Consider the following 18960-nt stretch of genomic DNA (forward strand, 5'->3'; position numbering starts at 1 on the left):
AACATGTGGACAAATACAAATAGGTAAGAAATGGTATTTTAGATAAAAAAAGAACAAATTAATGTCAATACATTAAGAAGGGATATTTTATTGGTACGTTATATTTCTACGTTTATAGTTGATGCATAAATTTATTTTAAGTTACACTTTACTGTCAAATGGTCACATTTAACAACATTTTCTTTTATTTTTTATTTAATAAATAAAATAAAAGAAAGGATGAAGAGTCAATGAAGTATTAACTAGAGCCGAAATGGAAGTCAGGTTTGGAAACTGCTTCGAGCACCGGAAACCTCAGGTACGGTGTCACCCTCAGGTTTGGACTCAACTTCTTTTTCCTCTTCTTCTATTATCTCTGGATAGCCGTTAACATTCTCTCTCTCTCTCTTCCTTCCACCATGCTTTCTCTCTCTTCCAAACCCTTCTTCTGCAGTGACACATTCAAGAACCACCACCACGCGCAACCCATCGACTTTGGCTGAATCGCGAATTCCATCAACAGCCTTTCCTAAGATGGGTGCTAGGGTTCCCGTTCAGCACTACAATCTCAACTCTCCCTCTTCCTTCATCGAGAGCCCTCTCCATGTCCTCAACGCCGTCGACGCCCGAACCGCGGCCTCCGCCATCGATCACATCACCACCGGCGACAACCCCAATGACGATTCCGCCTCCGCCGTCGTGAGTGCCGTCTTCATCTAATTCTTTATCTTTTTTTTTTTTTATTTCCTCTAATTTCAATTTTACCATTGTGACATTTCTTCAATTTTGGTTTAGGATTGCATGAACGTCCAGGTAGACGAAGACCGCGCCAGTCTCGATACCAACGAGTCTTCTAGAACAACTTCTTACGATATCTTGACGGTTGAGGGTAAAAAAACTAGCTTAAACTTTGAATTCTGATGTTGTTCCAGTTGCGAAATGTTTTGGATACAAACTAGAAGATTTTCTTAGAGTTCTTTTTCAGTAGAGAAGCTCTCGCAAGCTCTTTTAGCTTTTATCGAACTAGGTTCTGGATTTGTATGGTTTTTTTATGGTGGAGGTTGAGTTACTAGTTAAGGTGAATTGATTTTGGTTCAACTTGGAACTAGATGTTTCGCCTATTGAATCCGCGAGGGCGAGGTTTTTGCAAATTATTGTGGACCATTTTATCAATGACCGTGTGATTGAGGTGCCTGATTCTGAGGCTGATTACGCTGGCCAAGACAAAATGAGTAAAAGGAGGACCCGAGAGATCCAATATGAAGGAGACCCAAATTTTGCTCTGCCTTTGATGTATGTGGCGAATATGTATGAAAGTTTAGTTAGCGATGTGAATAATAGGCTTGCATCCTTGAATGGTATTCGGGAGAAGACAATTGGGGTAGCCCTTGAAGCTGCCGGTGGTTTGTACAGAAGACTGGCTAAGAAATTTCCTAAAAAAGGTAATGAGTTCTTATTTGTACCTCTGTTTATTAAAGACAGATTTAACTTACTTCAGTTTTTTAATTTTTTTTGGAGCAATTTAGTTGTTTGAAGATAATTTTTCTATTCAATATATAATAACTCAAAAAAAGAAATTGTGCTTATGTGCAACTAGGGAGTTTGGTTTTTCCTTTTTCACAACATTTTGGTTTGATTGCAACATTCATTGTCTTTTATCTGAGTTTCCCCTCATCAGGACCATATACATTTAAGAGAAGAGAATTGGCGACGTCTATGGAGACAAGGACAAGATTCCCAGAGCTAGTTATACAAGAAGAGAAGCGTGTTCGATTTGTGGTGGTTAATGGGTTAAGAATTGTTGAAAAACCAAATAATGTGCCAATTGATGATGCTGAGTGGTAAGTTTATTGTTGTTTTCTCGTTTATACTCTTTTAATTTGTGGTTGGCTTTTTGATTGTTAAGATTTGTTTAGGTAAGAGTCCTTTTTCCTTTAATCATTGATATGATTTTCTCTAACCTAAATTCTTAATTAGAAAAACAGATGCACAGAACAATAGAGATGGTCCAAGGTTGAAAGGCAAATGGTGCCATTCATCTTGTCACAATTGTAGTGTGGCGTATGCCTTTTATGTAATAAGTAAGAAAATTGAGATATCCTTGTGGGATAGGAGCTTTCTATACAAGAGAAAACAGTGGACTGAACTGATTCTGAAATGCTATAAAGAAATCCAATCTCTCTGCCTATTAAGAGATTTCCTTTTACAGAAGCCAATATTTTTTTTATTATCATGGGTATCCTTCAGCCTATTATGCTGAAAACTAATCCTGCATTGCAGCCTGACAGGTTTTCACATACGGTTAGAATCAACAGGTTTGAGAAAATCCAATATTGCAAACATATCCCGTTAAGTGATATTTGGGTAATGATACATCCTTAAAGTATGAGCATTTATCTTCTAAAATTACACCAAATAATTGCATAAACCAGACATTGCTATGAAATTTTTCCGTCTTTTATTGAATTGAAAACATCATGAAATTGTATCTGTTGTTTGCATACCCCTATTCTTCACCAAGAAGTCTAGACAGATTATTCCACAAGATAACATTCAGTTAGCTCCCAAACAATAAGCCAAAATAAGAAAGATATTGTTTTTGACCTAGATCTGAATAATCAAGAAAACAAAAGTCTGAGATCCACAAATCTACAGAAAATTTCTTTGACTCTTTGTACTTATCCGACTAAGTATCAATGCCTAAATGAATGACTTGACTTTAGTGGGAGCTGGGTGATTTAAAATGATTTATGGAGGTATCCAAATCCTACATATTTGATGTAAAACATACATGCTTTGAATTCTGGATTACATTGCACTTTACTAAAGTAGTTTCTTGTGGAAATTGCTGTAGTTCTTCAGCTTGCAAAGCAGATAATAACATTTAGTATGCGGCATAAATTTCTCATTTATATCTTATGAAAACTACCGATTCTAAAGTTGTGTAATTTTTGTATTTATGGATTCTCCTATGCCATTGAATTGGGTATAGTTTGCTGACACTGATATTTAGCATATCCGGTGCTACCAAGAGAAGATACATTTATTAAAAGTGATTTTGGAAGAATAGACTTTTCTATCTGAATTTACAAGTCCCCCCGCTTTTCTATGCAAAAAAATTATAAAACTAACTCCTAAAGTACTTGAATTCCTTTTAGATTCTATCATGAATTATAATGCACTTTTGTAGTAGATTTGTTTTCAAGTTAGTGGAAAGCATTGGGAACCTCAGAGATCAGAGTTTCATGAAATGAATGGATCTCAAATGACTGGCGGTGTGAAGTATTGATTTTGTAGCATAAGTGAAAATTTTGCATTACTTGGATCAGTTTTACTAGCTAATTAGACCTATATACTTTACTATTTATAGCCATGGCTAAATGATTTCTATATATGTCTTTCATGTGGGTGTTAGGCATTTCCCCTTAGTTTATTCTATTTTTTGAATTTCTTCAGTTACTTTTTTTTAGTTGCTAACCTGATAGGCATAAGCAGAAATGGATAGTATATGAGAGGAGAAAGAAAACTAACTAGCTGTTATTACTTAACTGTTTGTAACAGTTAAGAGGGGGCGGGAGAGGATAGTTATAAATAGAGGATAGTTAGTTGACAAAGGCATCTGGTTTGTGAGTTGATTATAGACAAGTTATTACCTGTGAAGAGGGTTAAGCCTCTGTATTCTTTCTGTACATATACTCTTACTGGAAATAATATTCAGTTTTCTCTCTTTCTTGTATCTTCTTGGTGAGTGAGGGAGTCTTTGATTAGGTTCCCAATTCAGGAACCTATCAATTGGTCCGACCTGTCGGATCCCCAATCGGAAGGGTGACGTACACATGTGATGGAGAGTAGAGTGTTGGCGGTAGAAGGTCAACTGGAGGCGGTAGAGATTACGCTGGCCGAGACGAAGGCGGTAGAGATTATGCTGGCCGAGACGAAGGCGGATACGGTCTTCTTACGGCATGAGACTGGAGCATTGAGGCAGAACTATGAGGCAATGCGCCAAGACATCCAAGCGATTCTGAAATTGTTGGGAGATCGCAAACATGACCCACACGGGCCGCGCTGTGAGGGTAGTGAATCCTCCGTAAATGATAACGACGGCGGACCGGAAGGGGAAAGAGGAAGACGGGGAGTAGAGCGTCAGGATGGCATGACAAATTGGCGAAAACGGGTGGAGCTACTCGTGTTCGAGGGAGGCGAACCCTGGAATTGGATTGGTAGGGCAGAAAATTTTTTCGAGGTGCAGAAGGTAGAGGAGGAGAAGTTGCAACTAGCTTTCATTAGCATGGAGGGTTATGCGAGAAGTTGGTTCCGAGTTTGGAGGGAGAAAAACAAGAACCATTCTTGGGAGGGGTTGAAGAGAGCTTTGGGGATTAGGTTCGGAGGAGGAACACGAGGAACGGTATATGAGAGGCTATTGACCCTCAAGCAGGCAGGGGCGGTAGAGGACTACGTCAGGGAGTCCGAAGTCTTGGTGGGACAGACGACCCGGATTCCGGAGGAGCAGATTTTGGGTTAATTAATGGCGGGACTCCGGGAGGAGGTGGGCGACCATGTCAGGCCGCACGACCCCCAAGACCTGATGACGACCATGAGAGTCGCGCGGGATGTGAAGAAATTATGCACGATCGCGACGACGAGAGGAGGATCGGCGTCCAGAAGTCAGAGTTCGTGGAGACGAACGGCGGGGGTAGTGGCGCGAGTGGAAACCCAACGCGACATGCAGAATCAGGGAGGGGCGCTGAAAGTGTTGGGTCCGTAAGGAGAGGGCCGACCCAAGGAGGCGGCGCCGCAAGAACCACCGGCGACGGAAAGGAGAGGAATACGTGCAATCTTCCGTATTCGGAGTTTGTGAAGAGGGAGGAAGGGAGATGTTTCTGGTGCAGTGGGTCGTTCAGCCCAGGCCACCGATGCCCAGAGCGTGGTTTGAGAATGATGATCATGGCCGAAGAGGAGGAGGAAAATGGGGCCGAGGAGGAAACCGAGCTGAATCTCGCCAAGATGGAACTATCGGCGCTTTCTGTCGGCGGGCTAACCTCTCCCAAAACTATGAAGTTACGGGGACGGATAGGCCGACGAGAGGTGTTAGTGCTTATTGACAGTGGCGCGAGCCACAACTTCATCAGTCGAAGGCTGGCGGAGGAATTGGAGATGGCGGTAGTGGATACTCAGCCTTATCTGGTAAGCCCAGGGGACGGACAAAAGAAGAAGATCAGTGGTTGCTGTGAGCAGGTGGCATTGGAGCTGGGGGATACAGAAGTGGTCGAACGGTTTTACTTGTTCGAGCTAGGGGGAGTGGAGGTGATTCTCGGTGTGGAATGGTTGGAGAAACTAGGGAAGGTGACAGTAGATTGGGGTACATTGACCATGGTGTACCGACAAGGAGGAAAAGAGGTCACAGTGAAGGGCGACCCTACGTTAGAAAGAAAGGTGGTGGGGCCCAAGGCTTTATCAAAAATAGACAAAGTGGAAGCTTGGCTACTGGTGTGGGAATTGGGCTCGCTGGAGGCCAGGAGAGTACCCAGTATTGCCAAGGCCTCACTGAGAAACAGAGGACAGAGATGGAGCAAATATTGGGCCAATATGACCAGGTTTTTTTGAACCCACTGGGCTGCCGCCGGACCGGGAAGAGGTGCATCATATACCTCTTAAGGAAGGGGTGGATCCCATCAACATTAGGCCCTATCGGTACCCACACGTAATGAAGGGAGAGATAGAACAACATGTCGCCGAGATGCTCCGAACGGGGGTGATTCGACCGAGCCACAACCCTATTCGAGCCCCTTCATTTTGGTGAAGAAGAAAGACGGCAGCTGGCGCTTCTGCATCGGCTACAGGGCACTAAATCGAGCTACGGTGCCGGATAAATTCCCCATCCTGGTCATTGAAGAATTGTTGGACGAGTTGCGAGGGGCACACTACTTCTCTAAGGTGGACCTGAAGGCGGGGTACCACCAGATTTGTATGGGTGAAAAGGATATCGAGAAGACGGCGTTTCGAACGCACCAAGGCCATTACGAGTTTGTAGTAATAGCCTCTTCTAGCCCTATCTAAGGAAGTTCGCTCTGGTTTTCTTTGATGACATCCTAGTCTACAGCCGAACTTGGGAGGAACACCTCGAGCATGTGGGAAGCGTTCTTTCAACACTAGAACGAGATCATTGGGTGGCAAACAGGAGAAAGTGCGAGTTTAGGCAGACTCAAATAAAATATTTGGGACATGTTATTTCCCACAGATGGGTGGAGATGGATGGTGAGAAGGTGGCAGCCGTCCTAGAATGGGAGAGGCCAAAAACTGTGAAGGGGTTGAGAGAATTTCTGGGGTTGATGGGTTATTACAGAAGATTCGTGAAAGACTATGGTAAGATCGCCCAACCGTTGACCGAGCTGCTGAAGAAAGGTGGGTTCTTTTGGAATGAGAAGGCGGAGGAGGCTTGGCAAACTTTGAAGAGAGCAATGACCACAACCCCAGTGCTGTCACTGCCAGATTTCCAGCAGCCCTTCCACATCGAATGCGACACCTCTGGCCGAGGGGTGGGGGCGGTTCTGATGCAGGGCAGGAAACCCATAGCCTTTTATAGTAAGGCCTTATCCGAAGGGACGTTAAGTAAGTCTATTTACGAAAAAGAATTGATGGCGCTGGTGATGGCCATACAGCATTGGAGGCCTTACCTCTTGGGGCAGCGTTTTGTAGTCCACACCGATCAGAAGAGTCTCCGATACCTGCTAGACAGCGCATCACAACCCAAAACCAGCAAAACTGGATTGCCAAGCTGATGGGCTACGATTTCGAGATAGTATACAAAGCTAGGGCTACAAATAAGGCGGCAGATGCACTGTCAAGGAAGAGTGAGGGGGAAAACGAAGAGGAGAAAGAACTGTGTGTGGTGGCCAGACCTTTCTAGCAGGATTTCGGAGAGATAGTGCGGGAAGTGGAGGCGGATGAGGTGTTACAGAAGGTGATAAAAGAGATTAGAAGGGATCCTAATACCCACCCAGCTTACACCCTGGAACACGAGAGACTCCACCATAAAGGCAGGCTGGTGCTGTCGGCACAATCTACATGGATTCCCAAGCTAATAGCGGAATTCCATGTAACGCAGACAGGGGGCCACTCAGGGGTGTACCGAACCTACAGGCGCATAGCCCAATCAATGTATTGGACTGGAATGAAGAAAGACGTGACGGAATTCGTAGCCAGATGCGTTGTATGCCAGCAGCTTAAATATTTATCCTCCTCACCTCAAGGGTTGTTGCAGCCGCTGCCAATTCCGAATGCAGTGTGGGAGGAATTGAGCATGGATTTCATCGTGCGGCTACCTAAATCACAGGAGCACGATGCTATATTGGTGGTAGTGGACCGACTGAGCAAATAGGCCCATTTCCTACCACTTAAGCACCCCTACTCAGCCAGGACAGTTGCGGATGTTTTCATTAGAGAAGTCATTAGGTTGCATGGGATTCCTCAATCCATTGTGAGTGATCAGGACCCATTGTTCCTAAGTATTTTCTGGAGGGAATTGTTTAAGGGTTAGGGGACGAAGTTGAAGATGAGTACCGCTTACCATCCCGAAACGGATGGACAAACGGAGGTCTTAAATCGGGTGCTGGAAGGGTATCTCCGGTGTTTTTGTTCGGAACAGCCACAAGGATGGATGACGGTGTTGCCTTGGGCTGAGTGTTGGTACAATACCAGCTACCAAGGAGCTATAAGGTGCACCCCGTTCGAGACAATTTATGGTAGACCACCCCCCTCATTACATAGATTCATTCCAGGAGAAACGTTAGTTGAGGCCGTGAATCAAGAGCTTCAGACTCGAGATGAAGCTTTGAGATAGTTGCGGGTACATTTGGAGAAAGCACAAGAGGCGATGGTGAGGCAAGCAAACAAGAAAAGGAAACCAGCGAATATGGAGGTTGGAGATTGGGTTTATCTGAGGATAAGGACCCATAGGCAGACTTCAATGCCAACCAGGCTTCACCCAAAGTTTGCGGCTAGATATTTCGGGCTATTTTAGATCATCCAGCGGGTGGGGGAGGTAGCGTACAAGCTGCAGTTACCGGAGGCAGCGCGGATCCACCCAGTTTTCCACGTGTCGCAGTTGAAGAAGGCTATAGGAGAACGAAGAGTGGAGAAGGAGTTGCCGCTAGACTTGCAGGCGGAAGGATCGTCATTCTGGCCAGTGGGCGTTCTGGGAAGAAGGCAGGCACAACAAGGTGGGGAGGCAGTGCCACATTTGTTGATAGAGTGGCAGGAAGGGGGTCCAGATGGGGCAACATGGGATGTTGAAGTAACCATCAAGGAGCAATACCCCGATTTCAACCTTGGGGACAAGGTTGAGCTTCAGGCGGAGGGTATTGATAGGCATAAGCAGAAATGGATAGTATATGAGAGGAGAAAGAAAACTAACTAGCTGTTATTACTTAACTGTTTGTAACAGTTAAGAGGGGGCGGGAGAGGATAGTTATAAATAGAGGATAGTTTGTTAACAAAGGCATCTGGTTTGCGAGTTGATTGTAGACAGGTTATTACCTGTGAATAAGGTTAAGCCTCTGTATTCTTTCTGTACATATACTCTTACTGGAAATAATATTCAGTTTTCTCTCTTTCTTGTATCTTCTTGGTGAGTGAGAGAGTCTTTGATTAGGTTCCCAATTCAGGAACCTATCATAACCTGTATTATATAAATATGAATTGAACTATTTTATTTATATCAGAATCCTATTGTGTCATGAGAAATAGTACTCATATTTTGTTTGTCGTTTGTTGCTACGTCAAAATTTTGTCATGCTAATTGCAATTGAGTTAGAAATAGTTCTGTCATTTATTTGAACTTTGCAAAGTATGTAATGCTTGGTCTCACTTGGTTTTAGGTTTAGGATATTTGACTTGCTTATGGGTTACTTTATTTTAGCCTAGGTCTTTCTATTTCTCTATTCAGAAACTATTGGTTAGCCTAAATAATACAATGAGATAGAGATTGAACATTTATTTGAACTTTGCAAATTGTGTAACGCTTGGTCTCACTTGGTTTTAGGTTTAGGAGATTGACGGGTAGGAGTGAAGTTGCTATCGCAGCTAGTGATTACAAATTTTACTCTCCAAGACACAAGTACAGGCGTGGTGCTTCAATTTCACTTTCAAGCATTCCAGATATCCATGTATGTGATGTGCTTCACTTTCAAGATGCATAATACATGACCTACTGCAGTTTTGTGCACAATACCTTTGGGATGAGTTTTACTAGCATGATGAAGATGATGTACTTTTGTAATCTGCCACTTGCATGTATTATTGATATGCCATGATGTATATTATACTAAATGAAATAAAAAAGACTATTTACAGGATGTATACATTGTAGTTGCTGCAATTCTTTGTTCCCTAATATTATCTGGTCCTTATGCTGATTGACTTTTGACTTTTTTTAGAGTTATACTGGGGCGGAAAATTCTACTACATTGGCTACTACTCAAGGATTTCGCTCTGTAAGTGATATATAAGTTGATATATATTATTGTCATTGTTGTTTTGCGATAGAAACCTAGTTCCCTATTGCAGTGAATAAAGAGAATTCCCCTGAATACAGCTATAAATTTGCAGAACTGAGGGTCTGCACTTCCTGATGCCCATAGGCCTAATTATCTCACCACTGAAAAAGTGTCCCTTTCTCCCAGCCCCACTTATTTATATGCAAAATACCTTTTTTCTTCAAAGTTCAAACACTATAAGGCAAGCTAACCTAAATTAAATAGCTTTATCAATTCTCCTTGAGGAACTAGCACCAACAAACATCTAAAATACTCACCTGGTACTCAAGGTGAGAAGGGTGGTGTAAAGGCCCTTAACATTTGTTGACACAATTCCACCAAGGTCTTGTTGCTAGCAATTGTTTGTATCTTTTTCTTAGTAAGGAATGCAATAGCAAGTTAACAAACAACATGGGTTGCCCTTTGAAGGACCAAAAAAGCTCATAGAATTCTATTTTTCGGGAAACCCAAACTTTATTCCTCAACAATTATTACAAAGTGAATTTTATGTTTAACTCAACCTTATAAAATCACCTTGTACGGTTAAGTTTGTACCCACTTATATACTATTATTTGATTGTATCTAGGCGATGTGAGATCTTCTACACATCCTATCTTGCTGAAAACTAGACATCTTAATGGTGAGACTGGACTTTTGCGAGTAAAATCTACTAGCGGCTCAATAATAGATGATACAATATTTTTAACAAACCTTGTTATAAAATGAATTATAAAGTGAGGTTTTCCCTCACTTGTATGCTATAATTTGACTATATTTCTAATCAATGTGGGATTTCTAACAAATTCATATATTTGGCATAGAACTTGGTGGGTTGGATGATAGGTTTATGGTAAATGAAACCTTATCTCGCACCCTCGCAAACACTCAACAGTAAGACTCCAAAGGAAAGAATAGAACTTCTGTATTAACAAAAAAACAAATGTACACATATGGTAAGCTAATCGGGAGCCTAACCCCCCTCCACAGGCCAAAGTCCTGTCTTTACACAGAATACAAAATCTACCTAAACAGATTTACAGGAAAACTATTTATAGTATTTCATTCCCACGCCCTTTCCTAATTGATAAAATAGTTAGGCTCCTACATATTCTTCCTAACTTTCTCTATTCTTTCTCCTCCTTTCATACACCTTCCAGACCCTATCATTACTCGCCGCCTGATGATCAACCTTGCCCCGAAGGTTGAATTCAGGGAATTGATCCCGAATTGTCACGAGATCTTCCCATATTTCTCCCTCTGATCCACCTTCCTGCCATTCTATCAAAACCTGCTCCCTATTGTCCTCTCCTTGCTGTTTGTGCCTTCTATCGAGAATTTGTCTAGGCCAAAATGAAGGTCCCTCCATATGCAAATCGGCTGGTAAATCCTTCTCTACCCTTTTTGTTCCCACTGCCAGTTTTAGCTGAGATACATGGAAAACAGGATGTATCCTCGTTGTATCTGGCAATAACAACTTGAAAGCTACTTTGCCCACCTGCTGCACCACCTTGAAAGGTCCATAATATCGGGTTGCTAATTTCGGATGCAATCTCACTAGCATGGATGATTGCCTGTGGGGTCTAATTTTTAAATAGACCAAGTCATCGACCTTAATTGCCGCTGGTTTCCTCTTACGGTTTGCGTACTTAGTCATTAAGTCTTAAGCTCTCCTCAAATGGTGCTTGAGTTGTTGAAGGGCTCCATTTCGTGTTTGTAGCTCCTGGGCTACTTCCTCCACCATTGTTTCACCTGGAATGAACCTTGTAAGAGTTGGGGGAGCTCTTCCATACACAGTTTCAAACGGAGTGCATTTAGCTGCCCCTTGGTAACTGGTGTTGTACCAGTACTCGGCCCGAGGTAGAATGGAACATCAGCTCCTTGGCTGTTCAGAGCAGAAACATCTCAAATACCCCTTCAGAACTCGATTCAACACTTCTGTTTGGCCATCTGACTTCGGGTGATATGCCGTACTCATCTGGTGTTGGGTGCCTTGCAACTTGAACAACTCCTTCAAGAACAAGCTTAGGAATAATGGATCTCTATCACTTACTATAGATACTGGCATTCCGTGTAATCTCACCACTTCTTTCACAAAAATCTCACCAATGGTGCGGGCTATGTATGGGTGTTTGAGTGGAATAAAATGCCCGTATTTGCTTAATCGGTCAACCACCACTAAAACAACATCATAGCCTCTCCACTTTGGAAGCCGCACTATGAAATCCATGCTAATCTCCTCCCAGACTGCTTGGGGTATAGGCAAAGGCTGCAACAAACCTTGGGGTGAGGACGCCAAGCATTTATGTTGCTAGCAAATTAAACAATGAGCCACGTATTCCGTCATCGCTTTCTTCATTCCCACCCAATATAATGACTATGCTATTCTGCGGTAGGTCCTGTACACACCTGAATGCCTCCAGAGGTGGTAGTATGAAATTATGCTAGGATCTTGGGAATCCAAGATGATTTGGCTAACAGCACCAGTCTGCCGTTATAATGGGGTCTGCCATTCTCCATTGTAAAAGCTGAATGTGAATCTGGCTTTACTTTTAGGTCCTCCATAATTCTCTTCAGAGTTTCATCCTCCTCTACCTCTCCCAAAACCTCTTGGAAGTCTTGCCAATAAGGTCTGGCTACTACTCTTACCCCCTTATCTTCTTTTTCATCCATCCCTTTTATGGATAAAGCATCTGCTACTTTGTGCATCGCCCCTGAGTTGTATATGATGTCAAAATCATATCCTAAAAGCTTTGCTATCCAGTTTTGCTGATTTTGAGTAGTAATCCTCTGCTCCAGCAAATACCTTAAACTCCTTTGGTCCGTGTGCACCACAAATCTTTGCCCAAGGAGGTACGGCCGCCAATGCTGTATAGCCATCACTAATGCCATGAGCTCTTTCTCATAAATTGACTTGATCAATGACCCTTCAGATAGTACTTTGCTGAAGAACACAATGGGTCTTTTATTCTGGGTGAGAACAACCCCTACTCCCCCACCAAATGCATCATGCTCAATGTGAAATTACTGTGTGAAATCAGGTAATGCCAGCACGGGCGCAATGGTCATTGCCTCCTTCAATTTCTCCATGGTTGTTCTAGCTTTTTGACTAGATAAAACCCCCTTTTTTTCATTAGATCTATCAATGGACGTGCTATTTTCCCATAGTCCCTAACGAACCTTCTGTAATATCCAGTAAGACCCAGGAATCCTCGTAGTGCCTTGAGGCTTCTGGTTCTGCCCATTCCAGAACAGCCTTCACCTTTTCCTGGTCCATCTCCACTCCCTTCTCAGATATCAAGTGCCCCAAATACCTGATTTGCATTATGCAAAACTTGCACTTCTTATGGTTGGCCACCCACCTATGCTGGATCAAAGTGCTTAATACTCGCCCCAAATGCTCCTCCCAGGACTTGCTGTAAACCAATATACCATCGAAAAATACTAATACAAATTGCCTTAAGTGCTGTTTTAACAAATCGTTCATAGCACTTTGAAATGTGGATGGTGCATTGGTTAAACTGAATGACATAACAAGGAACTCGTAGTGTCCTTGATGCGTCCTAAAGGCCGTCTTCTGAATATCCTCCTTTCCCATCCGGATCTAGTGATAACCCGCCTTTAAGTCGATCTTCAAAAAGTAGCAAGCTCCCCTCAATTCATCAAGCAATTCCTCTATCACTGGGATAGGAAATTTATCAGGGATAGTGGCTCGATTTGGGCTCCAACTTTTGTCCTTCTTTTTGACCAATATTACTGAGCTTGAATATGGGCTCGTGTTGGGTCTAATTATCCCCGTTCTCAACATCTCTTCCACCTGTTTTTCAATCTCCCCCTTCATCACATGCAGATACCTATAGGGGCGAACATTAACAGGATCAATTCCCTCCTTTAGAGGTATTTTGTGTACCATCTCCCTATCTGGAGGCAACCCTTTTAGCTCCTGAAACACCTCATCATATTCCTCCAACACCTTTCCCAATTCCTCCTTTTGCTCCCTTGTTAGCTCAGTGCCAGACTCGTCTTCCCCATTGCCTCCATCCGTCCCAGACTCCAGACTAGTGTGACCACCTCCACTTCTGTCATTTTAACGCCCCTAGCGCGATCACTTCTTTGGCTAGTGTAGGATCCCCCTGAATTGTCACTTCTTTTCCTCCTTGCCTGAAAACCATGGTCAGCTTTCCCCAGTTTGTAGTTACCTCTCCCAGTTTAGTCAGCCAATCTACCCCCAAAATCAAATCCACTCCTCCTAACTCGAACAGGTAGTACTGCTCCTCAATCTCTGCTTCTCCCAATTGTAGTAACACCCCCTTGCAGCGCCCTTGGGTCTTCTTCTTCTGACCATCTCCCAAGCTGACCTGGTAGGGCCTGTTGTCATCTACCTCCAATCCCAATTCCTCCACTAACTTTTGGGATATAAAATTGTGGCTTGCGCCACTGTCAATCAGAGCCAACATTGTTTTTCATCTTATTTTTCCTTGTAACTCCATTGTTTTTGGCTGCGTGAGCCCTCCCGCCGAGAAGGAAGACAACTCTAGTTGTTTTTGGTCTATCTCCACCTCGCCCTCCTCGGTTTCTTCCTCTTCATCCTCTCCCAGAATCACCACCCTTAAGCTTCTCTCCGGACAGTGATGGCCTGGCCTAAGTGGCCCTCCGCAACGAAAACAACGACCCTCTTCCCGTCGTTTGAGGAACTCTTGGTATGGTAGGTTCCTCACCCCTCTCCCTTTATATTCGCTCCCCATAGTATGCCCTATCCTCCCTGTCACATCTCTTGGAGGTCCTTCTTTCTTGATCGAACACATGCTCTCGGATCCCCCTTGTCGACTTGTGTTAATTCGGTTGGGTTCAGTTCTGATCACCGTACCTCCTCCCCCTGTGCTTCGTCCCCAAGACAATGGGTTCTTGGCCCCACTCCAATTCCCAGCCTTATTACTCCGGCAGGCTTCTTCCACGTCCCTCGCTATTCTCATTGCAGCCATTAATTCCTGTGGATCCTGGATTCACACTTGGTTGCGAATATCATCTTGAAGACCCACAAGGAAATACCCCAACAACTGCTCCCTCGGCAACCCTTTTGTTTGTCCCACCAATACTTCGAAATCTTGCACATACTCATCCATCGTCCCTGTCTGTTGGGACGCCGCCAGTCGCTCGAAAACGGTGCCTATGTTTTGGCCCCCAAACCTTATCACCAAGGCATCCTTTAATCCTTCCCAAGAACGGTTCTTGGCTTTCGTCCTCCCAATTATGAACCAATACCCTACATTTCCCTCCATACTAATATATGTTAGTCACACCTTTTCTACCTCCACCACCCTTGTAACTCGAAGAACTTCTCGGCGCGGTTGATCCAATTCAGCGGGTCGAGTCCCTCGAAGACTGGTAACTCCACTCGTTTCTTCCAACTGTATAGCCCCTCGTGGCGTTCGACTTCTCTTTCCCCATCGTCTTCTTCTCGCCTCGCCCTCCTATTCACATAGAGCGCTTATTGGTGTCAACATAATCAATTATATCTTACAACATAATCCATTTGTCTCAATTTGAAACTTGTGATTTTTGAAATGCCATAACTAATTATGGAAGCTTTTCTTCTTTTCTATTGCATTTTATTTTTAAGACAATTCATGCATAAATTTATTAAAAATAAATTAAACAATTTAAACAAAATAATTTGCACCCTGATTTTTTCTACTCCCTTTCCACACCAAAGGTCGATCAAGTCTAATCTATCTTCATTATGGTTTCTTGCATTATTTTTGCTCAATTTCTTCTCCATTGCCATGGATCTGGTTTCTTTGATCCCTAGACTTTCATTTTATCTTTTTGTTTGTTGAACTCAAGAACCTTCTTCTATTTTGTTACCCAGGATTTCGATTCTTCTCCTTCTTGTTTGTTACCCTTTTTGTCTCCTTTCTCTAAAGTTCTCGTTCTCCTTCTTGGTTTTCAACCCTCTGGATTGTACTCAGGTTGGAATTGCTTAAGCGGACCCCTCTGTGACACTGTTACGTATCCGAGTAGGAGACGTAATTGAACACGATCACAATAGATAGAAAAGACAATGAACGAATGATAATGAACGAATGAATTTCTTTTATTGATGGTAATATCTGAATAAACAAAAGTAAACAAGGGTAATTGGGAACATAACCTCCTCCAATTACTTGGGAGCATAACCTCTCTCACAGAAACATAGCCGCCTGTCACAAGACTCAATAATCAAAAGCATGACCCTAACAATAGCCTCTAACTTTATTTATACTAATTATTTCCCGCCCATCTTGTGCTAAATCTTTCCCAGAATAAAATATGAATATTGTTCTAAATAAAATATTTCCCTAGAATAAAATATGAATATTGTTCTAAATAAAATATTTTTCTAGAATAAAATATTTCCCTAGAATATATTTCTTCTAAATATACTAAATATTTCCCGCAAATCCAAACTGTGAGCAGTTAGGATAGTAACTTCTTCAACCGGTCGGCTTAGGTTCTTCGCTGCTTCCCACCGTTTGGCTCGAGCTCTCACCTCCTTCAGTCGTTCGGCTCGACTCCTCACCGTTTTCCACCGTTCGGCCTGACCTCGCCTCGCCTTCCACCTTATCGGCTTGACCTCTCTCCGCATTCCACCGTTCGACCCGACCTCTCCCTGCCTCCCACCGTTCGTCTTGACCTATCTCTGCCTTCCATCGTTTGGCCTGACCTCTCTCCGCTTCCAACCGTTCGGCCTTCTCCTTCTCTCCTATACCTTTTTCTCTCATATACCTTGTATCCTAACAGACACCCCTCCTTCCCCCATTTATTTCAGGTTTGCTAACGTGAGTAACCTTCCATTCTTGGTTTTAATGATAGACATATCCTTCCTCTTCTTCCACAGCCAACTCCAGCTTTCCCTGTTTTCCTTTCATGTCAAAGTGCTGCTCTCAGAATGGAGCTGTAATACCAATTGATTGAATCTGGACCAGAAACGAACAAAAATGAATTTATTGAATATTCAGGATATTTGAGAGACCATGTTCTACCTCCACTCTCATGTGTCTTGTTCTTTCTCAAATGGAAAGATAGATCTCTCACTCAACCTGCTTACTATTTATAGACAACATGCATTGTATTTTCTATCTCCCAGCTCACTATCGTAACTAATTTTTAAGTAGTGGAAATTTATCAATGCTCCCCCTCCAACAGTTCTTGAATCCTTCAGTATGCACTTTCCACAACTAAGATAGAAGTTTTGGGCAATAGATAAGAACCTGAAGACAACCCCACCGGAAAAACTAATCGTTGTAATTAGAGAGCTCAAGGCTGTATAATCCCTGAAAAACTTTTACATTTTTATCATGCTTAGCACCCCTCTCAGAATCTCAAGTGAAGATTACAATGTTGGCATCATCATTTATGCTTCTCATTTGCAATTGAGAGACATGATGAAATCCTGGACATTCCAGTAGCTAGAAGATTGATATCTTTTTACCAATAGTAGGGAAGATCTACTCTGAACACAGCCACAAGTTTGCAAAACGTCAACTTTATTCACCTCTCAAAGCCCAAATCCCCTAATTCTCTCACTTATGACACCTGTCCCAGGTCCCCTCTTTTTCTTTCTATGCAAGCATGCATTATTTCTTTAATTTGTTTTGAACCCTCCTAAGCGACCTAACTGATTTTCTCGCTGTCAAACTAACACCAACCTATATCTGACAGTATGTCTGTCATGACCTCAGAGAACTCCTTTAGATAGGTCCCACAGATGGCATCAGTGCTCTATTAATTTACGTTGGATCAAATATCAATTTGTTGCTAGGGGTGATTGGTGTCTCCCGATATTATAACTTTACAATAGTTACATTTAAGCACTGAGCGTGAGCTTCCTTTGCCTTTTGTGCACTTCCGGGAATTGGGTTTGTTTACCCTATATTTTCATGCCTACGCAGTTGCTTTGGCTTCTTGGTGTGAATCTTGGGACATTTTCTTCCTGTTACTTCTAGTGATGAATTATTTTTTTCTTACCAGCCACAAAACCAGCAGCAAACCCCGTGCAAACATCACTTGCAATCATTTCCACATCAACCTCAGTTTCACCCAGTTCTCCAGAACAATTCAACTATGCACCAAAGTCAGCATGCTGGGCCGTATTCTCAGAACACTCAAAGTGGTCCTCCCTCACACCTATCAGAAATTTCTCATGCTCACCAACCAATATCAATGTCTCAACACATGACTTGCTTACAACCACTTTCTGGTGGCCATGTTGGAGGACGCTTGCACATGATGGTGAGTTTATTTGATAGATTTTGTTTTATTAAGCAAGGTGAGAGATTTTGCAATTCAATATGCTTGTCTAAGTGTGGTAAGACCAACCTATTCATGCCGTTTTGCCTCATATCTGTATTTGGTAAGATCTCATAACTTTTTAACATTTAGACATAACTATGAAAGTAAATAACAGTTTATGATTTCTCTTTAGGACTTCATAAGGTTTCGCTTTGTCTGCCTTGTTATGCGTACTAGGAATCAATATGTGCACATGACCTTGCAAACGTTTAAATATCATTATGATGATATGGGGACACTTGAACAAATGGTTTATTTTAATGATATTAGTTGTCTGACATTTCTTTAGACTACTTTTTCTTTTGCTGAATTGTATCATGTTGCTGCTTATGATACAGCCAACAACTCCGGCGAAGTTTTGTGATGAATGTGGGGCTCCATATCTGAGGGAAACATCTAAGTTCTGCTCCGAGTGTGGTTCAAAGAGGTTAGGAACATAGTAGGATTGGACAAGTTTTACTAGTCCATATAGCATTTGTCCTCGTCATTTTTTTTTATCACAGGTGTACTCAGGTTTTTTATATTATTAGTATTCGTAGTTTTTTTTTTTGAGAAAATGTATTTAGCCAAATAAAAAATAAAAGAATATAGTTTTTACTCGAAAGGTGTGCTCTGGTAAATAGTTGTAGATTTATAGCTTTCTATTAAGGTCTTTGCACTTGTAAGTTTTGCGAACCAGAATGACGAACTTCATGAAGCCGTGAAATTGACAATTTGTTTGTATTCTTTTTTTTTTTTTTTTTTTTTGTTGGGGGGGTGGGGGTTTGCTGTTTTAGTAGCAGGACGGTCTAACTAAATATTTCTAATAATTAACCACGTGGATGTGGTAAAATAAGTGAAACTTATTATGGATTACACTCTTTTGGTTTCACTTCCAATGGTGATCAATGCTAACTTGGTTGGAAATACGAAAACTACCAGCGGATAGCTAGCGTCCTCTGGAGCATGGCAGTATGAATTGAAAACCATAATGACCCTTGATTTCGGCTTATTAAATGTACGTTGTAGATTGAATAATTTTTTTAACCTTAAGAAAAATCACAATTTAGAGGATATTTTCATAATCACTTCTAGAAATAAAATTGATGTCTTGATAAGCTAAAAATAATTTATTCGTAC

The 18960-nt window shown here is 42.2% G+C and overlaps 1 protein-coding gene across 3 annotated transcripts; it reads left to right on the forward strand.

Moving 5' to 3' along the window:
• Nucleotides 1-201: 201 nt before the first annotated feature.
• On the forward strand, nucleotides 202-18566 carry LOC124833398 (PPR containing protein). 3 transcript variants are annotated; one of them, XM_047307874.2, is made up of 9 exons: nucleotides 202-316; nucleotides 434-678; nucleotides 775-868; nucleotides 1089-1421; nucleotides 1658-1820; nucleotides 9020-9143; nucleotides 9414-9470; nucleotides 17521-17781; nucleotides 18180-18566. In XM_047307874.2, exons 2-9 carry the CDS (start codon nucleotides 514-516, stop codon nucleotides 18279-18281), a joined length of 1299 nt encoding a protein of 432 aa, XP_047163830.1. In that variant the 5' UTR covers nucleotides 202-316; nucleotides 434-513; the 3' UTR covers nucleotides 18282-18566. The 3 variants fall into 3 exon arrangements, with proteins under 3 accessions (XP_047163830.1, XP_047163832.1, XP_047163831.1); XM_047307876.2 differs by having other exon boundaries at nucleotides 214-298; XM_047307875.2 differs by lacking the exon at nucleotides 202-316 and having other exon boundaries at nucleotides 357-678.
• The last annotated feature ends 394 nt before the right edge of the window (nucleotides 18567-18960 follow it).

This window comes from Vigna umbellata, chromosome 1 (assembly GCF_029865625.1).
Source record: "Vigna umbellata cultivar VRB3 chromosome 1, Vumbellata_1.0, whole genome shotgun sequence".
Taxonomy (NCBI): Eukaryota; Viridiplantae; Streptophyta; class Magnoliopsida; order Fabales; family Fabaceae; genus Vigna; species Vigna umbellata.